The sequence below is a fragment of the Nelumbo lutea genome, chromosome 4, assembly GCF_056320005.1.
Source record: "Nelumbo lutea isolate HS-2025 chromosome 4, American lotus-T2T, whole genome shotgun sequence".
NCBI classification, from domain to species: Eukaryota; Viridiplantae; Streptophyta; class Magnoliopsida; order Proteales; family Nelumbonaceae; genus Nelumbo; species Nelumbo lutea.
Genome location: NC_142687.1, coordinates 42,643,666 through 42,662,571, shown reverse-complemented (window position 1 = coordinate 42,662,571; position 18,906 = coordinate 42,643,666). Strand labels below are relative to the sequence as shown.

General features: G+C 37.1%; 1 protein-coding gene across 1 annotated transcript in view; it reads right to left on the bottom strand.

The window, feature by feature from the left end:
• Positions 1-4,494, bottom strand: part of LOC148855446 (T-complex protein 1 subunit alpha) — a 33,394-nt gene extending 28,900 nt beyond the window's left edge. The window contains exons 1-2 of the mRNA XM_088940880.1: positions 4,102-4,494; positions 3,850-3,914 (exon numbers count right to left, since the gene is read on the bottom strand). Coding sequence (XP_088797006.1) covers positions 3,850-3,914; positions 4,102-4,174 — 138 coding nt within the window. The 5' untranslated portion in view covers positions 4,175-4,494. The remainder of the gene's footprint in view (positions 1-3,849; positions 3,915-4,101) is intronic.
• Positions 4,495-18,906: the final 14,412 nt, after the last annotated feature.

The following is an 18,906-nucleotide window of genomic DNA, read 5'->3' as shown; positions in this document are numbered from 1 at the left end:
CCAAAAAGAATGATGCCAGACACCCCAAAGATTTTCGGCCAATTAGCCTTGTGACAAGCATTTACAAGATTCTAGCAAAAGTGCTCTCTAGGAGGATCAAAGTTGTTCTCCCCTCTCTCATTAGCCAAGCAAAAGGAGCCTTTATTCAGGATAGACAAATTACAGATCAGATCCTTATTGCAAACGAGAGTGTGGAAGAGATAAGGAGATCAGGCAGGAAAGGATTTGTTTGCAAATTAGACTTGGAGAAAGCCTATGACTTAGTGGATTGGAATTTCCTGCTGAAAATGTTGAGAAGACGTGGTTTTGGGGATAAATGGTTTAAGTGGATAAGAGGATGCTTACACTCTTGTCGTTATTCAGTGTTGGTGAATGGGATGGTTAAGGACTTTTTTCCAACCAATAGAGGCTTAAGACAAGGGGATCCACTCTCCCCTTTCCTATTTACACTTGTTGATGTTTTTAGTAGGATGATTTCCAAAGCAGATGAGGAGGGCCAAATAAAGGGATGGAGAATAGGGAGCAGAGGCATTCCAGTAACTCACCTTCAGTTTGCTGATGATATTGTTATTTTCTGTGAAGGGAATGAGTTAAGCAAAGTGGAAAACCTTAAGATCTTAATAAGTACCTTTGGGAGGGTCTCCAACTTGAAGGTAAATCTTGATAAAAGTTGTGTGGCTGGAGTAAACTTGGAGAATAGGGAGATTGAATCCATTGCAAAATGCTTAGGTTGCAATATTTCTTCTTGGCCTTTGACATACTTAGGACTACCCTTAGGAGCCAACCCTAAAGAAAGTAGTTTCTGGGCCCCTATTGTGGAGAAATTGAATAAAAGCTTGGTGGCTTGGAAAAAAGAATTACATTTCAATAGGGGTAGGCTGACTTTAATTAAGGCTACACTTGCCAACCTTCCAACCTACTTCCTTTCTGTGTTCAGGATTCCTCTAAGGGAGGCTAAGAAACTGGAGAAGAGAATGAGGGACTTTCTATGGGAACCAGGAGAGGTGAAAAATGATCACTTGATCAGATGGGAGATAGTTAACAAACCAAAGGAAGAAGGGGGTTTAGGGATAGGAAACATAGTGTTGAAGAATGTAGCCCTTCTAGGGAAGTGGCTATGGAGATGGCCCCGAGAGAGAGAGAGAGAGATTATGGCATGAGGTGGTGGCAAGCATTCATGATTGTGCAGGAAATGGTTGGGATTCCGGGATATCTCGTCGAGCTACCCTTACTACACCTTGGAAGGCTATACATGGTATTCTCCCTCGCTTCCTCAGATTCATCAGGTATGATGCTTGTTCTGGTAATGCTATTCTTTTCTAGGAGGATATTTGGGTGGGTACTCAACCCCTCAAAGATTGTTTCCCTTCGCTCTATTCCATTTCCCTTTACAAACATGAGCCAATTGCAACTTTTCCCCCGAGCCCGTTAAACCCCTTATCTTTAAACTGGGACTTTGGATTCCGTATAGGGTTAAGGGATGGTGAGTCGAATTGTGTTATTGAGCTAATTCATTTTCTAGAATCCATTTGCTTGGACCCCACTTCTTCTGATCAACGGATTTGGACTCCTCTTCCAAAAGGTACCTTTACTTGCTCTTCTTTTCTAAAATCCCTCAATTCTAACCCCTCTTCCCAAAGATTCCCTGTCAAAGAAGTCTGGGCGCGACCTATTCCCCCAAAAATTGTTGCATTCTGCTGGGAAGTCTTCTATGAGAAGATCAATACTTTGGAAAACTTACAGAAAAAGAGACCCTCGCTTTGTCTTTCCCCAAATTGGCGTTCCTTGTGTAAGGCCGAGAATGAGGACTGTGTCCATTTGCTGATCTCATGTTCCTTTGCTACAGCTATATGGAGGTGGAGCCTTTGTCTATTTGGAGGTAGGTGGTCTCTGCCTTCTGATTTAAGCTTGTTATTCAACCCATCTGTCTTTGTTTGGCACACTAGAAGAGGTAAAGTCATGTGGAGATGTGTCAGGGCAGCCACTCTGTGGCCTCTTTGGGAGGAAAGGAATGCAAGAATTTTTTTAGAGAAGGAAAGAGGGTTAGATGAAATGAAGGATTGATCCTAACAAGAGCAATCCTTTGGCTAAAAACTGTGGATATCTTTGATGACTTCTCCTTTGATGATTTGTGGAGAAATTGGCTAGTAATAGCCAACACTTCAACAAAGAATGATAGAATTCTGTCAGAATGGGTTCCGCCTTTGGAAGGTGTCATTAAGCTAAACTTTGATGGAAGCAGCCAAGACAATCCCGGGCCTTCAGGTATAGGGGGTATCTTGAGAAATAAGGACAACAACATAATTTCCCTATTCTCAGGACTGGTGGGAGTGGGGGATTCCACAAGGGCAGAAATAATTGCTACAATACAAGGAATTCAGATCGCCAACCAGCTTGGGGTGGAGCATCTCCTAGTTGAAGGGGACTCTTAGGTTGTAACCAGGTGGCTCCTAAACTTGGATACCACCATTTGGGGCTACAAAGATCTCATCAAAAAAGTAAAGTGGTTAACCAACAATATGAGAATTGAGGTAAAATGGGTTAGTAGGTCTGCTAATTCTTTGGCTGATGCTCTAGCCAAACAGGGGGTTTCTAGGGAAGATCTTTTTTGTGCTTCTATGTAAGTTGTTATTAATTCGGAAATCTGTACTTAACCAGCCCGGAGAGGTTGCAACTCGTACCTTTCCATGAGGACTTTGTACTATTTTTATTGCTGATTTATAAAATCATTTCAATTATCAAAAAAAAATCTTATCATTATTTCTTAAAAATCTAAGTTGAAATTTCATCATTTATTGATGTAGTTTGTGGTTTTATAGATTATGACTAAAATGAGATTCCATAAAACTTATATATGATACATATTTGTTATTTTTGTTGAATATGCCTAGAAATTGCCAAATCACCTTTAACCAAACTAAGGAAAACATTTTGACCATGTGATATCATAACTTCCAGTAACGATCCTTGGGCTATGTGCCATTACTAGCCAGAAAAATGTATCTACCTAAACTTATCGTTACCTGCTAGAAACCTCATTCAAATACATGCATGCAACCTGCCTTCAACAGCTTGTAAATGAGATAAAACTAAATGAGTAAGCATTTCACCATTGGAGCTCCAGTTTCTACCCTACCGTTTTGAGATATGTGTCCAAAAAAATTGTCCCAACATCTCCATCCAATTTTATTTCAATGGGAAACCCTTATAATACAAGCCATCAACCATGCAAGTGGTTTCGATGTCCCATCACATCAATCTTCTAGATCTAACTATTTATCATTGAAGTCAAACACCACATAATTACTTGCAGCATTTGATGATAGACAAACAGACAGACAAAGAAGATGTCTTAGTTAACATATATCTCCACTTTACAGTGCCATGAATGCTAGTAATCATGCACAATTTCATCCAGGCTTAGTTAGCCGATTCCAGTATCTCGAATATACTTCTCTTCCCAGAAACTAATCTTTTTGAATTCAATATCAGAAAGTAATTGGGGGCATCCGTTTAGTAAACATGGCATGCCCTCCAACATTGATATACCACATTTTTACCTTTGACCTCCTTTGTTCATTATTATTAACTCACCCTCTGGAAATTCAACAAAAAGAGGACCAAGTCATAAATCCCACTTAACAACCAAATAAGATAGAGCAGTTACAGGCATAAGATGAACTCTAAGCAGCCAGTTAAACCACAATAGCCTTCCAGAAGAGAGAACCATAAAACTCTTATCCTAGAAATCTCCCGAATAAGAACAAACAGAAGGGAATAATAAGAAACAATGAGAGTTTTCATTGAGGAAAAAAAAAATAGTGTTCAATCGAGAAACAAGTGATATACCTTATCAAGACCAACGGGCCCAAGCGACGATTTTACAATGTTCGCAACTGCTTGACAGGCCACAACTGCCGATATTTGAAATCCAGAAGCAACAAGAGAAACGAAACAAATAAAAAAGATTTCTATTAGATTTCAGGGAAATGATGCAAAGAAGTGCATTAAGCTTTTAGTAAAAACGACTAGTGAAAAAGAGGAGGCGCCATTAACAAGTAACCTCGTCCTCCAGACGAACAGAAATGAATGAAAGCATACCATTTTGAGTCCGAACGTCCTGACCGGACTGTCGCTCTCCCATAATATCAGGAGTTTGTGCAGCAATCGCCATTTAGGTGGTGTGAACTAGGAAGCTAAAGAGCTTCTTCTGAGAGTAAAGCGACTCAAAGGACAATAGAAGATTTCGCAGAAACCCTTGAGGCCTTCGATCAGCTGATTTCCAACAAGAGATCAGTATACTGCGAAAGTGCGAAGCACGAGGGCCGGAGGCGGAAAAGAAGTGAAGGGAGGAACGCGCTTGGGCCTTGGGAGTGTCTCGAAAGTTCAAGCGTTCGAGGGCACAGAAATAAGCTCGCAGTGACCAGGGAGGCAGAGGGTATGTTTGCAACTCGGACCGGGTTTGGACGCTCGGTGGGTTTTTTAGGAATTTGCAGTCTTAATAAATAAGCTCACTCCGTTTATTTTGTTAAAAACCGAATCGAATAAATCAAAATTTTAAAAATCGAATAAAATGTGAAAACCGAATTTAAAAATCTAAAACTGAAATAATTGAAATCTAAAAGAGCGAATTCTCTTTTTTCTAGATTTTTCATTGGACGTTTTTACCCCTTTTGTCTAAACACACAACCGGCATAAAGAGGGCATATATATCCTTTATTCTTACTTCAGAAATTACCCACTCATAAATATTCAGAAACTATCCACTTATAACTCAAAACTGTTTAGAAATTACCCATGAATTATAAATAGTTTTGTCTTATAAATACTGTCACATGCATATTATATATTATAATATATTATGAAATTGAATTTCATTATAATACATTATATATAATATAATAATATATAAATATATAGAATATTATATATTATATGTTATATATTGTATATTGTATATTACATTATATAATGAATTGCGGCTAATTCGTTTTTTTCAATTAATCGAATTTCTAACTCTGAAAACCGAAACCGAAACCAAAATTCCTAAAAATCAAACTAACCGAACCGAATTACCCAAAAGTCGAAATCGAAATTTTCAGTTCGATATTTTGGTTTTAACCAAATAATGCTCACCCCTACAAACCATTTCAAAATTGAGGAATTATTTCCAAAGCCTATTTTACATATAGCTCCCCACTATAAACAACATCTCAACATGTATTTGGCATTGTTCCTCGCTCAAGATTCACCCCAACAATAAGATAGGACTATTAGGTGGAGTGTATCATGAAAACCCCTTTTTGGGGGCAAATTTCTTAAATTACCCTCATTCGCTTTTTGGGATGTTACTTTACCTAGGTAAATGCACTTACTAGGTAAATGTTTCCCACCTGGGTAAGTGCATTTATCCATGTTTTTTTATTAAACAAGTAAATAAGACAATGGCGTTTTAGCCATAAAAAGTCATTATTAAAAGGAACAATTTTATCCCATCCAAGTATTGTCAACTTCCCCCCAAGTAGGAAAGTTACTTACCTTGGGAGATGAATATCACTTACTAAATAAATTTTTTATGGGCCCCACATAAATCTGAAAAAATAACACGGGTATCTTGGTTTGTGTTTTGTCTCTATCTTTGTTGCTTTGTTGAAGTTTTCTTTATCAAGAACAAAGCTATGATGGATGATATTAATCCACTACTCTGAGAGACTTTAATGGCATTTTTGTTGATTTGGTAGATTATTTATGTCCTTAATTTTTTGAAATCTTGATATGCTTCAATGGTTGAGATCATCTAGGATAAATATGTAGGATGTTCCACAAACAGGGATCTATAAGCAAATTTGATAGAACATTTACAATATTTTGTTGGTTTCCACAATGCTTTAATAATTGCTTTAATAATTATCAATGGATAGTTGGTATAATTTGTAGTATAGGATGAGCGGTGGATGGGTGGAATAGATCTTGGACAAGATCGCTCCACTTTTCATTTGGTGTCAAGAAATCACTCACCCAATCTTCATTCTCTACTAATGAAATATTTGGGTTGAAAATAGGGGATTTGTCCATCCTTAATCTATTAAGTTATACATTTATTCAACTATTTGTCTCCACCAACATAGAGAATAGAGAAATTTCTGGTACTGACCCAAAATTAACTTGTTCCTAAGATATTTATGGCTGATCACTTTTGCCCATAATAATGATGGTTCAGATAAGAATATCCAGAGTTGTTTACCCAAAAGTGCTTTGTAAATTATATCCATGCTTCTAATTCCATGGCTCCTTTGTTGTAAAGATTCTATTTGAATAAATGGAGTGTTTTTTGTGTCTCTCAGTGTTACATTTCCTCCAAAAATCTATTTGTATCAAAGCCTTCACCACGTTAGTTATGCTTGCATGTGACTTGAACTTAGCTTGCTTTCCAAATTGCCTTTATTCTCTATAAAGAATAGCTAATGCACAAGGCTCCTACCAATTCAGGGTCTAGGAATGGACAAGCATACAATAATACACAACGGTTGTATGTCCCCGATTGTAATGGAGCAACTCAACCGTTGTGTCAAGGCCCATGCTTAGACAATTGACTCCCATCCATTCATAATTTACTCCCCAATATTTATTTCAAAAATTCATATTCTTAATACTAATTGGCCATATTTTATTTGGTGTGGTCACATCTAAGAGAATTTTGTAAAAGGTAACTTGAAACTGAAATTAGTGGAGATCCTTGGTCACTCACACATAGACGACACGACACGACATGCAACAAATGGACACTTTTATAATTATTCATCTTAACAACATCAAGAGTATGCAGAGAAAAAAGTATAAAGTTTTTATATCGTGGAGTAAGAAGCTAGTAGTGAATCTTGGCATAGATAAAAAGCTATTACTAAAAGGAAAGTGTCACCTGCCCTTGAGAGAAGTAGTCAAATCACAAGCTATAAGCTTGATTGTAAGATGGAAGAAGTACAAGCTGGGGCGAGCAAAGTGCTTATTAGGCCAGCGTATTTGAATTTCTTTGGTAAGGTGTTGAGCTATTGTTCATGAACAAGTGAGAAGAGATAGTGGTAGCTATAGAATGGACAATGAGAAGGAAAAATAGGAAGCTATACCACCAATGATTCGGTTGTTAAGGATGAAGGAGATAAATAGTTGTTGTCTATATGTGGAAGTTCTCTCAGATAAACCACTGAATGTGGTGGGAGTTATGACATTGATAAAAAAATGTGTGGTGTGGGATGAAAGAGCAAGAAAAGATACCATTTGGATCTCCTTTAAAAGAGAGAAAGATTTGTTGAATGCCTTACGTAAGGAATCATGGTCTATGAAAGGCTACCCCCTGCTATTAAGAAGGGGCGATCCCGGTGACAATCTAAGGTAGACGAACTTTCATTTTATTGATTCTTGGGTGAGAGTTCTTGAAGTGCCAATGGAATATAAAATTCAAGAAATTAGAGAAATGTTTGCCAAAGTAGTAGGGGAAGTGATTCAAGTCAATCTAAAAGATGGAAGAAGGAAAAGGGGAAAATCATAATGGAACAATAGGCCAAGAGTTCACGTGAGAATTGATGTTAGGAAACCATTTATGAAAGAAGCTCTTTGGGAGATAGAGGAAGGAAGGGAAAAGTCGTTCCCCTTTCAGTATGAGAACATACCCATATTTTGCTACAGATGCGACCATCTTTGACATGAGGAAAATGGGTGTAAAGTTGAGATTGTAGATCCCACAAAAGAAATGGAGAGCTTAACTGAGAAGATGAATGGTTTACAATGGATGAAAGGAAGGTACTAGGAGACTATGGTCTGTAGGTGAAGGTGATTGTAGGGTTTGAGGAAGATAGGTTTTAAACTCCAAGAGGAAGAAAGGAAAAGAGAAACAGAAAAATCTTAATATGGCAAAGAAGACGAAGGAAAAAGAAGTAGAGAATGGTACAAGCATTGCTGGCAAGATCCCTATAGGTTGTTCTTTTAATGGTGGATGCTTGGGAAAGCTTCCTACTAGAAGAAAGCTCTTTCAGATCACCAGGGGGAGAGGATAAGAATAGGAAGATGTTTCTCCAAGACATTGAAGGAAACATCAATGTGATCCTTCCACTAGTTTGTTTTTTCTAGCAAAGGATGACAGGGAAATCAAGAGCAGAATGTCGATCTTACCTTTCCGTTGTATGGTAATAGAGGAAAGCAGGCTGATCTCCTAAGGCTTATACCAAATTGGAAAGAACCAAGACTTGAACTCGAAGCATTACCATAATAGTGCAGCAAGGTCAAGGGGCCCATTAATTTGAATCCAAATATAAAATCTCTAGAGAAAAAGAATATAAATGGCACATAGCAAGAATCTAAGGCTATAGCGGGAAATGTGGAAGAAAGCTACTTGAAGAAAAGAAAGTTGAAATATGTGTAGACTCAAATAAAGTTGGCATATTGGATGAGGAACAAATTTTGGGTTTAGAGTAATTTTGAGGATACAGGTAAATAATGAAAGGGAATGAATATGGGCCCAAACCTATCAACTACATGTATAAACCAACATATTGGTGGGGAGAACCAAGAAGTTAGTAGGGCTTTTCTATAGAGTAATCTCCGAAGGGCATAAGGAAAAATAAAGGAATGAAGAAGGCAATCCAATTCTAGAGGTTATGCAACACTTGAAAAGCGACATCAATTTCAAAGAGATCGGTTGTAGAAGTTTCAATTGGCAGATCAACAACAAGAAAAGGTACACAAATGTTTTCTAAATTTTATATCTTTCAAAAAATCCATAGTTGGTCTGAATGAGGAAGGTGAGAGTGTTTTCTTAAATATTCTCTCTATATGGAAATCGATCTTCCCACTATCATCAATTAAGCAAAACATGAGAAAGGCCTACATAGAAGATCCTATAGCAGGGGTCCATCCTGGTAATTCTATGAATTCATGCAGGTTACAACTAATCAAATTGAAACCTAGAAAAGGAAAAAATAGAGCAAAAACCTTAGACTAAGGAACGGTATCTAAATGTGATCAAAATAGTGTGATTTGAACAAGACTATCTTCTTGTAGAAGACAAAAGCTGAAAAATATGATGATCTTCTAGTAAGTAATTAGTGACAAGTTAGGAAGACAGTTTCATAAGTTTGGATTCAAAAGCTTGACCCATGGATGCAATAAATTCACTATAGGTAAAATAAGAAGTAAAAGACAAAGAAATTCTTTGGTGTGTACTTTTTATGGGTAAAATAAGAAGTGAAACACATAAATTCTTTGGTGTATACTTTTTTTATGGGTAAAATAAGAAGTGAAAGACAGAATTTTTTTGGTGTGTACTATTGAAATACAAAATGAAAAGAAAAGAAAAATGATTATATAATTATACCGCATTGTCTATCTAATGGGGCTTGTAAGAGTTGGCCCTCAACAACTCCATTAGTGGAAATGAAAATTTGGTTTGGAATTGTCAAGGGTTAGGGTCCCCCATGACAATTCGTTCAACAAAAGAGTCATTTTAAGTGGAAAAACCAGACATTGTTTTTTCTTTAGTGAAACAAAATATATCATTGTAAATTGTAGAAAGATCCTCATGAATCTTAGAAGTTGGAACTACTAGGGGGTGGATTTAGTGGGCAAATTTGGTGGTTGGTTCTCTTCTGAGATGATTTGACTATTGTTAAAATTTTAGCTACAAATCGGTACTTTATTCACATTAGAATTGAAGAATTAGATGACAAATGTTAGTGGTGTACTCTAGTGTATGGATAACCAAGAAAAATTAAGAAAGACTTTCTTTGAGAAGATGAACCAAATTGCTACTTCGATTAAATGTGTTTGGTGTTGTATGAGTGATTTCAATTTGATTTTTGACGTAAAGGATAAGATGGGTAGGAATCAAGTGAAACTTGGGGATATAAAAAGAAACAAAAATTTATTAAAAAGCTGGAAGCTAAAGTAAATTCAGAGCTATGGTCCAAAATTCATTTGGTTAAACAACTGAGAAAGGGGAGGGCACATTTAAGCCAACCTGGATAGAGGGATGTGTGACTCTAGATAGAAGGAGATGTAACCATATGCTATGGTTTTTATTAGTGCTACTTACGGTTTTGATCATTATACAATTTGCCTAAAAACTGATCCAATTGGTAAAAAGGTTAAAAAACCTATGGTCCAAAATTCATTTGGTTAAACAACTGAGAAAGGGGAGGGCACATTTAAGCCAACCTGGATAGAGGGATGTGTGACTCTAGATAGAAGGAGATGTAACCATATGCTATGGTTTTTATTAGTGCTACTTACGGTTTTGATCATTATGCAATTTGCCTAAAAACTGATCCAATTGGTAAAAAGGTTAAAAAACCTTTTCATTGTGAAGAAATGTGAACAACTTGTGATCAATTGGATGAAATAATTAAAAAGAATTGGCAAAGTGATGCAGAGGTGGTGCCATACTAAAGAAATGGAATAAATCGGAATTTGGTTTGATGAAGGATTAAATTAGGGGGTTAAAACAAGAGCTTTTTATGGACAAATCAAAAAGGGGATCTATTTATAATGTTGGGAGAGTGAAGCAAATTGAAGAAAAAATGGATTTATCTTTAGAAAGATAGGAGATGCATTGGGCTAAAAAATTAAGAATTATTTCGGTGGTTCATGAAGATAAGAAGACAAAATTTTTTCATAATGCAACAATTAGAAGGAGAGCTAGGAATAGAATGCTCAAGTTAGAAAATGAGAATGGTGAATGGATAGAAGGGCAAAATAACATTAACAATATTTTGGTGGAGCATTTCCAAAAAAAAAATTAGATCCTCTAACCTTTGGATATTGAGGCTGCTTTGAGCAATACCCATTTAAGAATTAATGAAGAACGCAATGAGGAAATTCAAAAATTAGTGACTAAAGAGGAAACCAAAGAAGCTCTCTTGCAAACGGCTCCAAAGAATGCTCTAGGTCTAGATGGATTTCAAAACTTTTTGTTTTTCAAAGATATTGTAGTTAAAGAAGATTTGATTAGGGAGGTGAAAAAAATTTCAATGAAGGCAAGTTAAGCAAAGACATGAATTCACCATTTATAATCCTAACCCAAAACTTAAAGCTGAGAAATTGCTGACCAATTTATACTAATTTACCTTTTTAACACAAGGTATAAAATAATAGCTAAAATCCTATCAAATAGGATTAAATTTGTCATGGAGGAGCTCATATCCAAGAATTAGAGTGCCTTTATACTGGGCAAATCAATAATTAACAATATCTTTGTAGCCTATGAAATCATGCATTATATTAAGCATTTTAAGGCATTGATTGGAATGATGGCAATTAAAATTAATATGAGCAAAGCCTATGATATAATTGAATAGATATTCCTTCAAAAAACCATGGAAAATTTTGACTTCAGGCAAAAAATGGACAAATTAGGTCATGACCATTGTGTCTTTAGTTTCATACCAAATTCTAGTTAATGATTCACCATCTAGAAAACTCTAGCCTTAAAGAGGTATTCCTCAAGGAGACCCTTTATCTGCATACCTATTTTCTTGCTTTGCTCTAATGTGTTATCAATTTTGTTGAATGATTTAGTTGAGAAAAAGAAATCTCGAGTATTAAAATTTGCAGGTAGGCTCTAGTGATTTCACATATTTTTTCACAAACGATAGGTACATTTTTACCAAAGCAAGACCAATGGAAGGAGAGGCTTTGCTTAAGGCATTGAACCTTTATGAAAAGGCTTCAAGTCAACATGTTACTTTTTTAAAACCATAAGTGTTTTTCATTTTGAATTTTTGCCCCATACTCCAAAAAGTTATGCCTAGGTCTCTTAATTTGAAAAGAGTGGAAAATCCATGTGTCTAGGGACCTACCCAAATATAGGAAGGAAGAAATGCCAATTGTTTGAATACATAGCTAATAAGGTATCCAACAAAGCTAAGGGGTGGAAAAGAGCCTTGTTATCTCAAGTAGGGAAAGAGGTGGTGAATAACTCAGTTTTTTCATCTATACCCACTTATTGTATGCCTTATTTCTTAATTCCCAAGAGAAATTGTGATTCTTTCAAAATCCCCTTTTTCTTCAAAGGGACCCCTCAAACAAATAGTTTGAAACCTCTCAATTTTGAATCAATGTGGTGCCTAGACCCCAATATTCATGAGGTCATCAATCAGGCTTGGAACCTTTGATGTCTTGGGTTCTAGAGCAATGCAATTTGTTAAAAAAAGAAGTAATGTTGTGAATTATCTAAAAAAGTGGAATGAAAGGCATTTTGGTAACATTTTCAAAAGCAACAAAATATCATCCAATCCCTAGAAAATGTTCAAAATAGGTTGATGGTGGATAGCTACAATAGAGCTCTCAAAAACATAGAGAAAAGCAAGAAATAAAATTGTTTTAGTCAAAAATGAGGATGGAGAAAGAAATAGAATTACTTTAGAGATAAATTTAATAAGAGATTCCAAACTGATGGAATGAGTGAAATTAAGGCATTTATAAAGGAAATTAATCCTTGCATAACAAAGGACCAAAATGATTCAATCATTAGAGATGTGACTAAAAAGGAAATTTATGAAGCCTTCCAATCAATTAAATATTTAAAATCCCTAGGTTCGGATAGTTTAAATGCCTTGCATTTTTTTTAAAAAATCAGGGACATTGTAAAAAATTATGACAGCTATACAGTAAAAGCTTTTTTGCACATATGAAAAGTGTGTAGTATTTTAAATAAAACATTCCTATACCTCATCCCAAAGAATGAGAACTCAGAAATAGAAACAACCAATAATAATAGACCAATAAGCTTGTGCAATATAATTTAGAAAATTATATCAAGAATTTTGGTCAACATAATCAAACCATTTTCAGAGAAAATTATATATCCCTATCAAAGTGCTTTTGTTCCTAATAGATAGAGAATGATAACATCCTAATTGCCCATGAGATGATACATTTTATGAGGAGGAGATGATGGAAAACTGGCATGTTGGGCTGCAAAATAGGCATGGAGAAAGCTTATAATAGACTAGAATGAGACTTAATACAAAAAGTCCTAAAAAGGTTTGGGTTTCACGAAAAATGGGTGGATGGGTTATGGAATGCATTAGAACAACTTCTTATCAAATTCTGGTAAATGGATGCCCCATAAAAGAATTTAAGCCATCCAGAGGAATCAGGCGAGGGGATCATCTCTCCCCTTACATTTTTGTCCTCTGTGTGGAAACCTTGGATAAGAAACTAGACAAAGAGTTTTCAGAGGCAGCAAGTCACATTGGGTGTAAAGCAGCTAAGGGGGGCCCAAAAATCCCAATTCTTCAATTTTCTATTAATTATCTTATTTTTGTTGAAACCACAATTCTAGCTTGTTTGAAAATGAAAGACATCTTCAACAAATTTGTAATTTCATCAAGACAAAGTCCATGATCCAAATTTCAAAAAATAAAAACCATTATGTTCTAAAAAGTATTAGCTAAGATTATGAGAATTCCAATCCAAGATAACACAAATACTTGGGGGCTCCTATCATTATTGGCTGAGTCACTGCAAGAACATTCATGGGGTTGAAGGAAAAAAATGGAATAAGTTGGTGGGGTGGAAGAAAAATACTTTATCTCTGGTAGGAAGATTAACTTTATTAAATGCCATTACAAATATGATCCCCAATTTCTAATGAGATCATTTAATCTCTCTCAAAACATCATTGAGGAGATAGACATGAGCCAAAGTCATGTAACAAAAACCCTTGCATCTAATAGATTGGAGAAGAGCTTCTTTTCCAAAATGTTGGGGTGGGTTAGGCTTAAAAAACCTTTAATGGATCAATGAAGCCAACATAGAGAAACTAGGTTCAAAAATTTTATATGAGAATGACAATCTCTAGGTGAAAGTAATTATAGGGAAATATTTGTAGAAAAAGAACTTTTGGGATGCTAAGGAGAAAAAAGCTATATCTTGGGCATGGAGAGGAATCCTAAAATCAAGAGAGCTTCTTAGTAAAGGAATAGGATGGGAAATCAACAATGGTAGGTCAATTAGATTTTGGAAAGATAGATGGCATGTAGATGTGGCTTTCACAAAGATCATCCCTCAAGATAGAATTGAAAACATCAACCTTCAAGTTAGCGAGGTCATAGACCAAGATAGGAAGGTGCAGATGGAAAGTAAAGTTTGTAACCTTGTTCCCCATATATTTTGAAAAAAAAAAGCCCATATTTATTCCTTTGGATCCAAAGGAAGATAAATAGATATGGAGACTAAACTCAAATAGAAAATTCTCTATCAAGTCAGCGTACAAAGCTAAATGCAACAAGATGCAAAATGAAGGAAATGGCCCAAACTGGAATTCATCAATATGGAATCTAAAATCCACCCCCCCCTCCCCGAATTGAAAGTATTCATATATCTTTTATTCAATAGGAAATTACCAACAAAATCTCACCTTCATAATAGAGGTTTTAATATAGATGGGAGTGTAGTCTTTGTGGGGAGCAGGAAAATTTAGATCACATTTTTAAAAATTGTGAGAATGCTAAGCAAATGTGGTAGACAATTGTTAGACAGTTGTATGCCCTTAGCTTCAATCAGAAATATGTACATTATGAATTTATTGTAAATGAATAAAATGCACATTTGATTCATGTTCCTGTGGTGTGTTTCTGTGTAATACCCTTAAACTGGACACTTAATGAGACTTATGTTAGTTTAAAATGTTCATAGCCATTGGGTAACTCTAGGGGGATTTATCCTACCTAGGCTGACACTGGTGTGCTGCCAATTGTTGGGGTAGCTTGTCTTAGCTACCAGGGTGAGACCCGAAGCACATGCAGTGTACGATTAATAGAACCTTGCGGACCAGATTTCCAGTATTGCCCTGGACCTTGGAGATAGATGGGCAAAACTGGAAAGTTACACTTGACCCCTAGACTCGATTATGATACTACACTAGGTGTCGGATTGGGCTGTTTTTGATGTACCAATCAGTGAGATCCTTAGCGGGGTCAAAACCTGGGTATGTTGGGACAGTCCGAGAATTCATCTGAGTGGGTGATCATAGTGACAGGATCAGCCCCTTTGTCGGACAAAGGTAATGATCAGGGATGCACTCTCTCTAATGGAAACCAAGACTGCCGGCAGCCGATTTCAATTGTTGAGATTTTGTTTTGCAAATATATATATATATATATATATATGTTATGGTTTCAAAATAATTTGCAAAAGGTTTTAATTCCCGGGATCCATGTAAGCAGAGAGTGCAACACTGTTCCTTGCAGTCGAGGGAGAGGTCCTCCCTTGTCGGGCAGTGTTTGATCATTATGGGCTGAGAGGTTAAGTGTAAAACCATTGAGGATAATACCTGATGGGTTAATCTTACATCTGCTCACAGTCCCTAGGTGTTACAAGGTGGCTTGGTCCAGGGACCACTTAGGGTAAGTGTTTGGCCCATAGAGCCCATAAGATGGGTTTCAGGGGGTACACTGTCCATAACAGTGTATTCGGCCAGGCCTTGTAACAAAGGCTGGGCTGAACCCATGTGACTGATGTGTAGATCCATGTTTGGGTCCCACGCCATACAAGGAAGCCCAACTGGGCAGTAGTTTGGAAGGCTAAGTGAGTACATAACCTTAAATGGGCCTTAAATCCATTTCGAACTGGGCTGATTTGATCAGTCAATTAAAGGGGGCAAATTCTGAGATGGATCAGCTGATAGGATTGGGCCTAGACTCTATCCACTTAGAGAGTCCAAGATCTAAATAAGATTTAGATCTGGAAGCCTATAATTAGATTAGGAGATGGCTGATCTGATCTACAAATAAGATAAGGGTTCTCCCTTATCACTTAAAGGGACTTCTAATCCAAATATAATTTGGATAAGCAGCTCCTAATAGGATTAGGAGTTGATCCCTTTAAATCTATAAAAGGAGGAGGGGGCGGCAGCCTTTAGACATGAAACCTAAGACTCTTGTCTTGAGAGCTGAAATCACAGAAGAGAGATTTCTACAACCTCTACAAAATCTTTCTTGCCGCCTCCTTGCTACCGCCACCATTACCTTCAGTTCGATCTCTAGTTCTTGGGAGAAATCAAGATCTGATCTTGATACCAATCTTTTGGGAAAGATTGATTGGAGTTGTACTCACAAGTCATCCAGTTGTCTCTTGCAAAGGGTCAAGTTCTTTTGAAGAACATTGTTGATTCTGCTCCATCCTACACTGCGCCATATTCAGTGGAAGTAATCTTTGGATCCTTCCTTGGGCGTAACACCTCCATTGGGAGATACTAATTCTCCGTATCAGGTATATCCTCCCTCCTACTCCTTTTGGTTCAGATCTGGTTTGTTTTATGGTTCAAGATTGATCATTGAAAAATATGTTTTTCTAAAATAGGGAATTCGATTCCCTACAAAGATGAGAGAAGTTTTTTGAAATTCGCCCAGTCCATTCCGCAAGACTTGGGCGTCCTTGTGATGGATATCCCACCCCTTCAGTGGTATCAGAGCCATGATTCAAATCTTGAACCAATTTAATTCAGATCTGAACCTGCGCAAATGGGTAGAAGGTGTTCTACCCAATTTGCGCAGATAAGTGTTTTTGGGAATTTGCTCCCAAAATTATGGGTGAATAATCTGAAATTATATTTTATATAAATCTGATTATTGTTTAGAATAGTTCTTTATGATTTTCTTGATTGATGGGCTGTTCGTACAAGAGGAGATCGAATTCTTGGTTTGCGCAGGGAACCTGCAAGATTTGCAGTTTCTTGATTTATTCATTACATTTGGTCTGTAAATAATTTTTTTTTTTAATTTTTAGACTCAATGTATTAGGTATTCGATCTGATGTAATTATAATAGAAATTAGGTTTTCTATTTATTTTTTTTGGATCGAATATGGCGGTGCAAGGAAGGAGATTTCGCAGATGGGACATTCGCTACCTGTGATTTGCAGTTTGTGAAACTGCATTCTATGATCTAACCTCTGTTTTGCAGGATGGGTTGTACGAACAACCCTTGATTGACTGATTCTTGTTTTGTTTCATCAGTTCTTTAATTTCAGATTATTTTTTTGAATTAAAGATCAAACCCTAGACCCATTCGAACCAAGATTGGTTCAAATTGTTTGGACCGAATCTAGGGTTCGATCAAGGCTGAATATCAACCCTATTTTTGTCTAATGGGCCTAAGGATTGATAATTAATTGGATATTTAATTCGGCCCAACCTGTAAGGCCCAATTTTAAATTGTTAAAACTGCCAAAAGCCCACTTTAAAGGATAAAGCTATATGGGCCAAACTAGGTAACCCTAATTCAGCCCATATACGTAGATGATATTAATTGTTAATATTATGGATTAAAATGGGCTTCAAATGGGTTTTACAGATAATAAATTGATTGGATCAATTCCTCCCTACATGTGATGTATGGATGTATGATGTGCTACGTTCATGGGCCATAAGTACTTGACCATGCAGATTCGATAGTGGCTCTTGCGCACACCATGGCTGAATGCACATCATTGCCATGGTGTCCCTCCTGGTCATTGGATGACCTCCCTCAATGGTGGTCCTCACACCTCCTGAAAAGGTTACGTGCGAAACCCTAGCCGATTTAGGCCCACCGAAATCTGGCTTTATGAAAGTCAGTGGGAGCCACTTTGGTTTGACCTAAAATAAACTAGGGCGTAATTCTTCTTCCCTCCAGTAAATATGAGTGCACGTGATAGGGAGATTCATGTGATGAACTCTCTAAAGGCCTTCCATCATTAGCATGAGGATGGGTCCTTCAGTAATGAGGAAACACACCAGAAAATGGGCTATCCATTTGCTGTTGGGCTTGTCCAAATGTTTCATAAGATGATAGCGACATCATAGACCGATGTGGGAGGGGCTTCACCAGAAAATGGGAACTCTCTCATGGTATCTTGGCGTTCACAAATATAATGGGTGAGCACTCACTGGACAGAAAGGTTTACTTGAAAACGACTCTGAACCTTGTCTAACAGAGGCCAAAGGGAAAACTCATATGATGAGTGGATATGATCCTTCACAGAAAGGTGGTGGGGTTTTGCAGCTGAAATAGTTGGCTCCATGCACCCTATGTGGTCTCCCACATTTCCAGAGACAAGTCGCTGTCTCCGTCCCTGAGAATGAGGGAAAACTCAGAGATGAACAAATGGGAATGGAACATAGATTAAAATCCATGTCTATGGTATGAACATGAATCAAATAAGGTTGTGGACTAATATTTGTTGTTTTATCAGAAAATGGCAAACGGACAATTTGCAAAGCTTCTTGACGACAACAAGCTTAAGGGCCCAAACTATGCTGACTGGTACTCTAACCTAATGCTGGTTTTAACATCTGAAAAATTGGACAAAGTAGTCAAGTCTCCTGCCCCAGAGCGTCCGGGTGATAAGGCTTCTGAAGCCCGTAGGAGAGAATTCCAAGATTGGGAGGATAAAAACTCCCTAGACCGCTGCTTTTTCGTTGCTTCTTTGGACAACTCAATACAGAGGCAGTTCGATCAGATCGAACTCGCTAAGGACATATTGGGCAGTTTGAAAACAATGTACGAAGAGCATAATTGTTCTACTCGGCAGAAGGTCTTGAAAATGTTCTTGACCGCTCAGATGTCCAAGGGGTAGAAAGTTCATGACCATTGTCTTCGGATGATGGGATACATTAACGAGTTGGAAGCCCTTGGATCCGGACTAGATCTTGGCACTCAAGTGGATGCCATTCTAAACTCCTTGCCCTCTTCCTTCAATGGGTTCATATTAAACTACAATATGAACAAGTTGAATATCAGCGTCCAAGAGCTCAACAATATGTTGCAAAGGGCCGAGGACTTACTTAAGAAGGATGAGCCTGTGGTGATGCTTGTTGAAGCTAACAAAATGGGCAAGAAAAAGAGGAAGGCAAAGAAGCCTCAGAAGAAGACT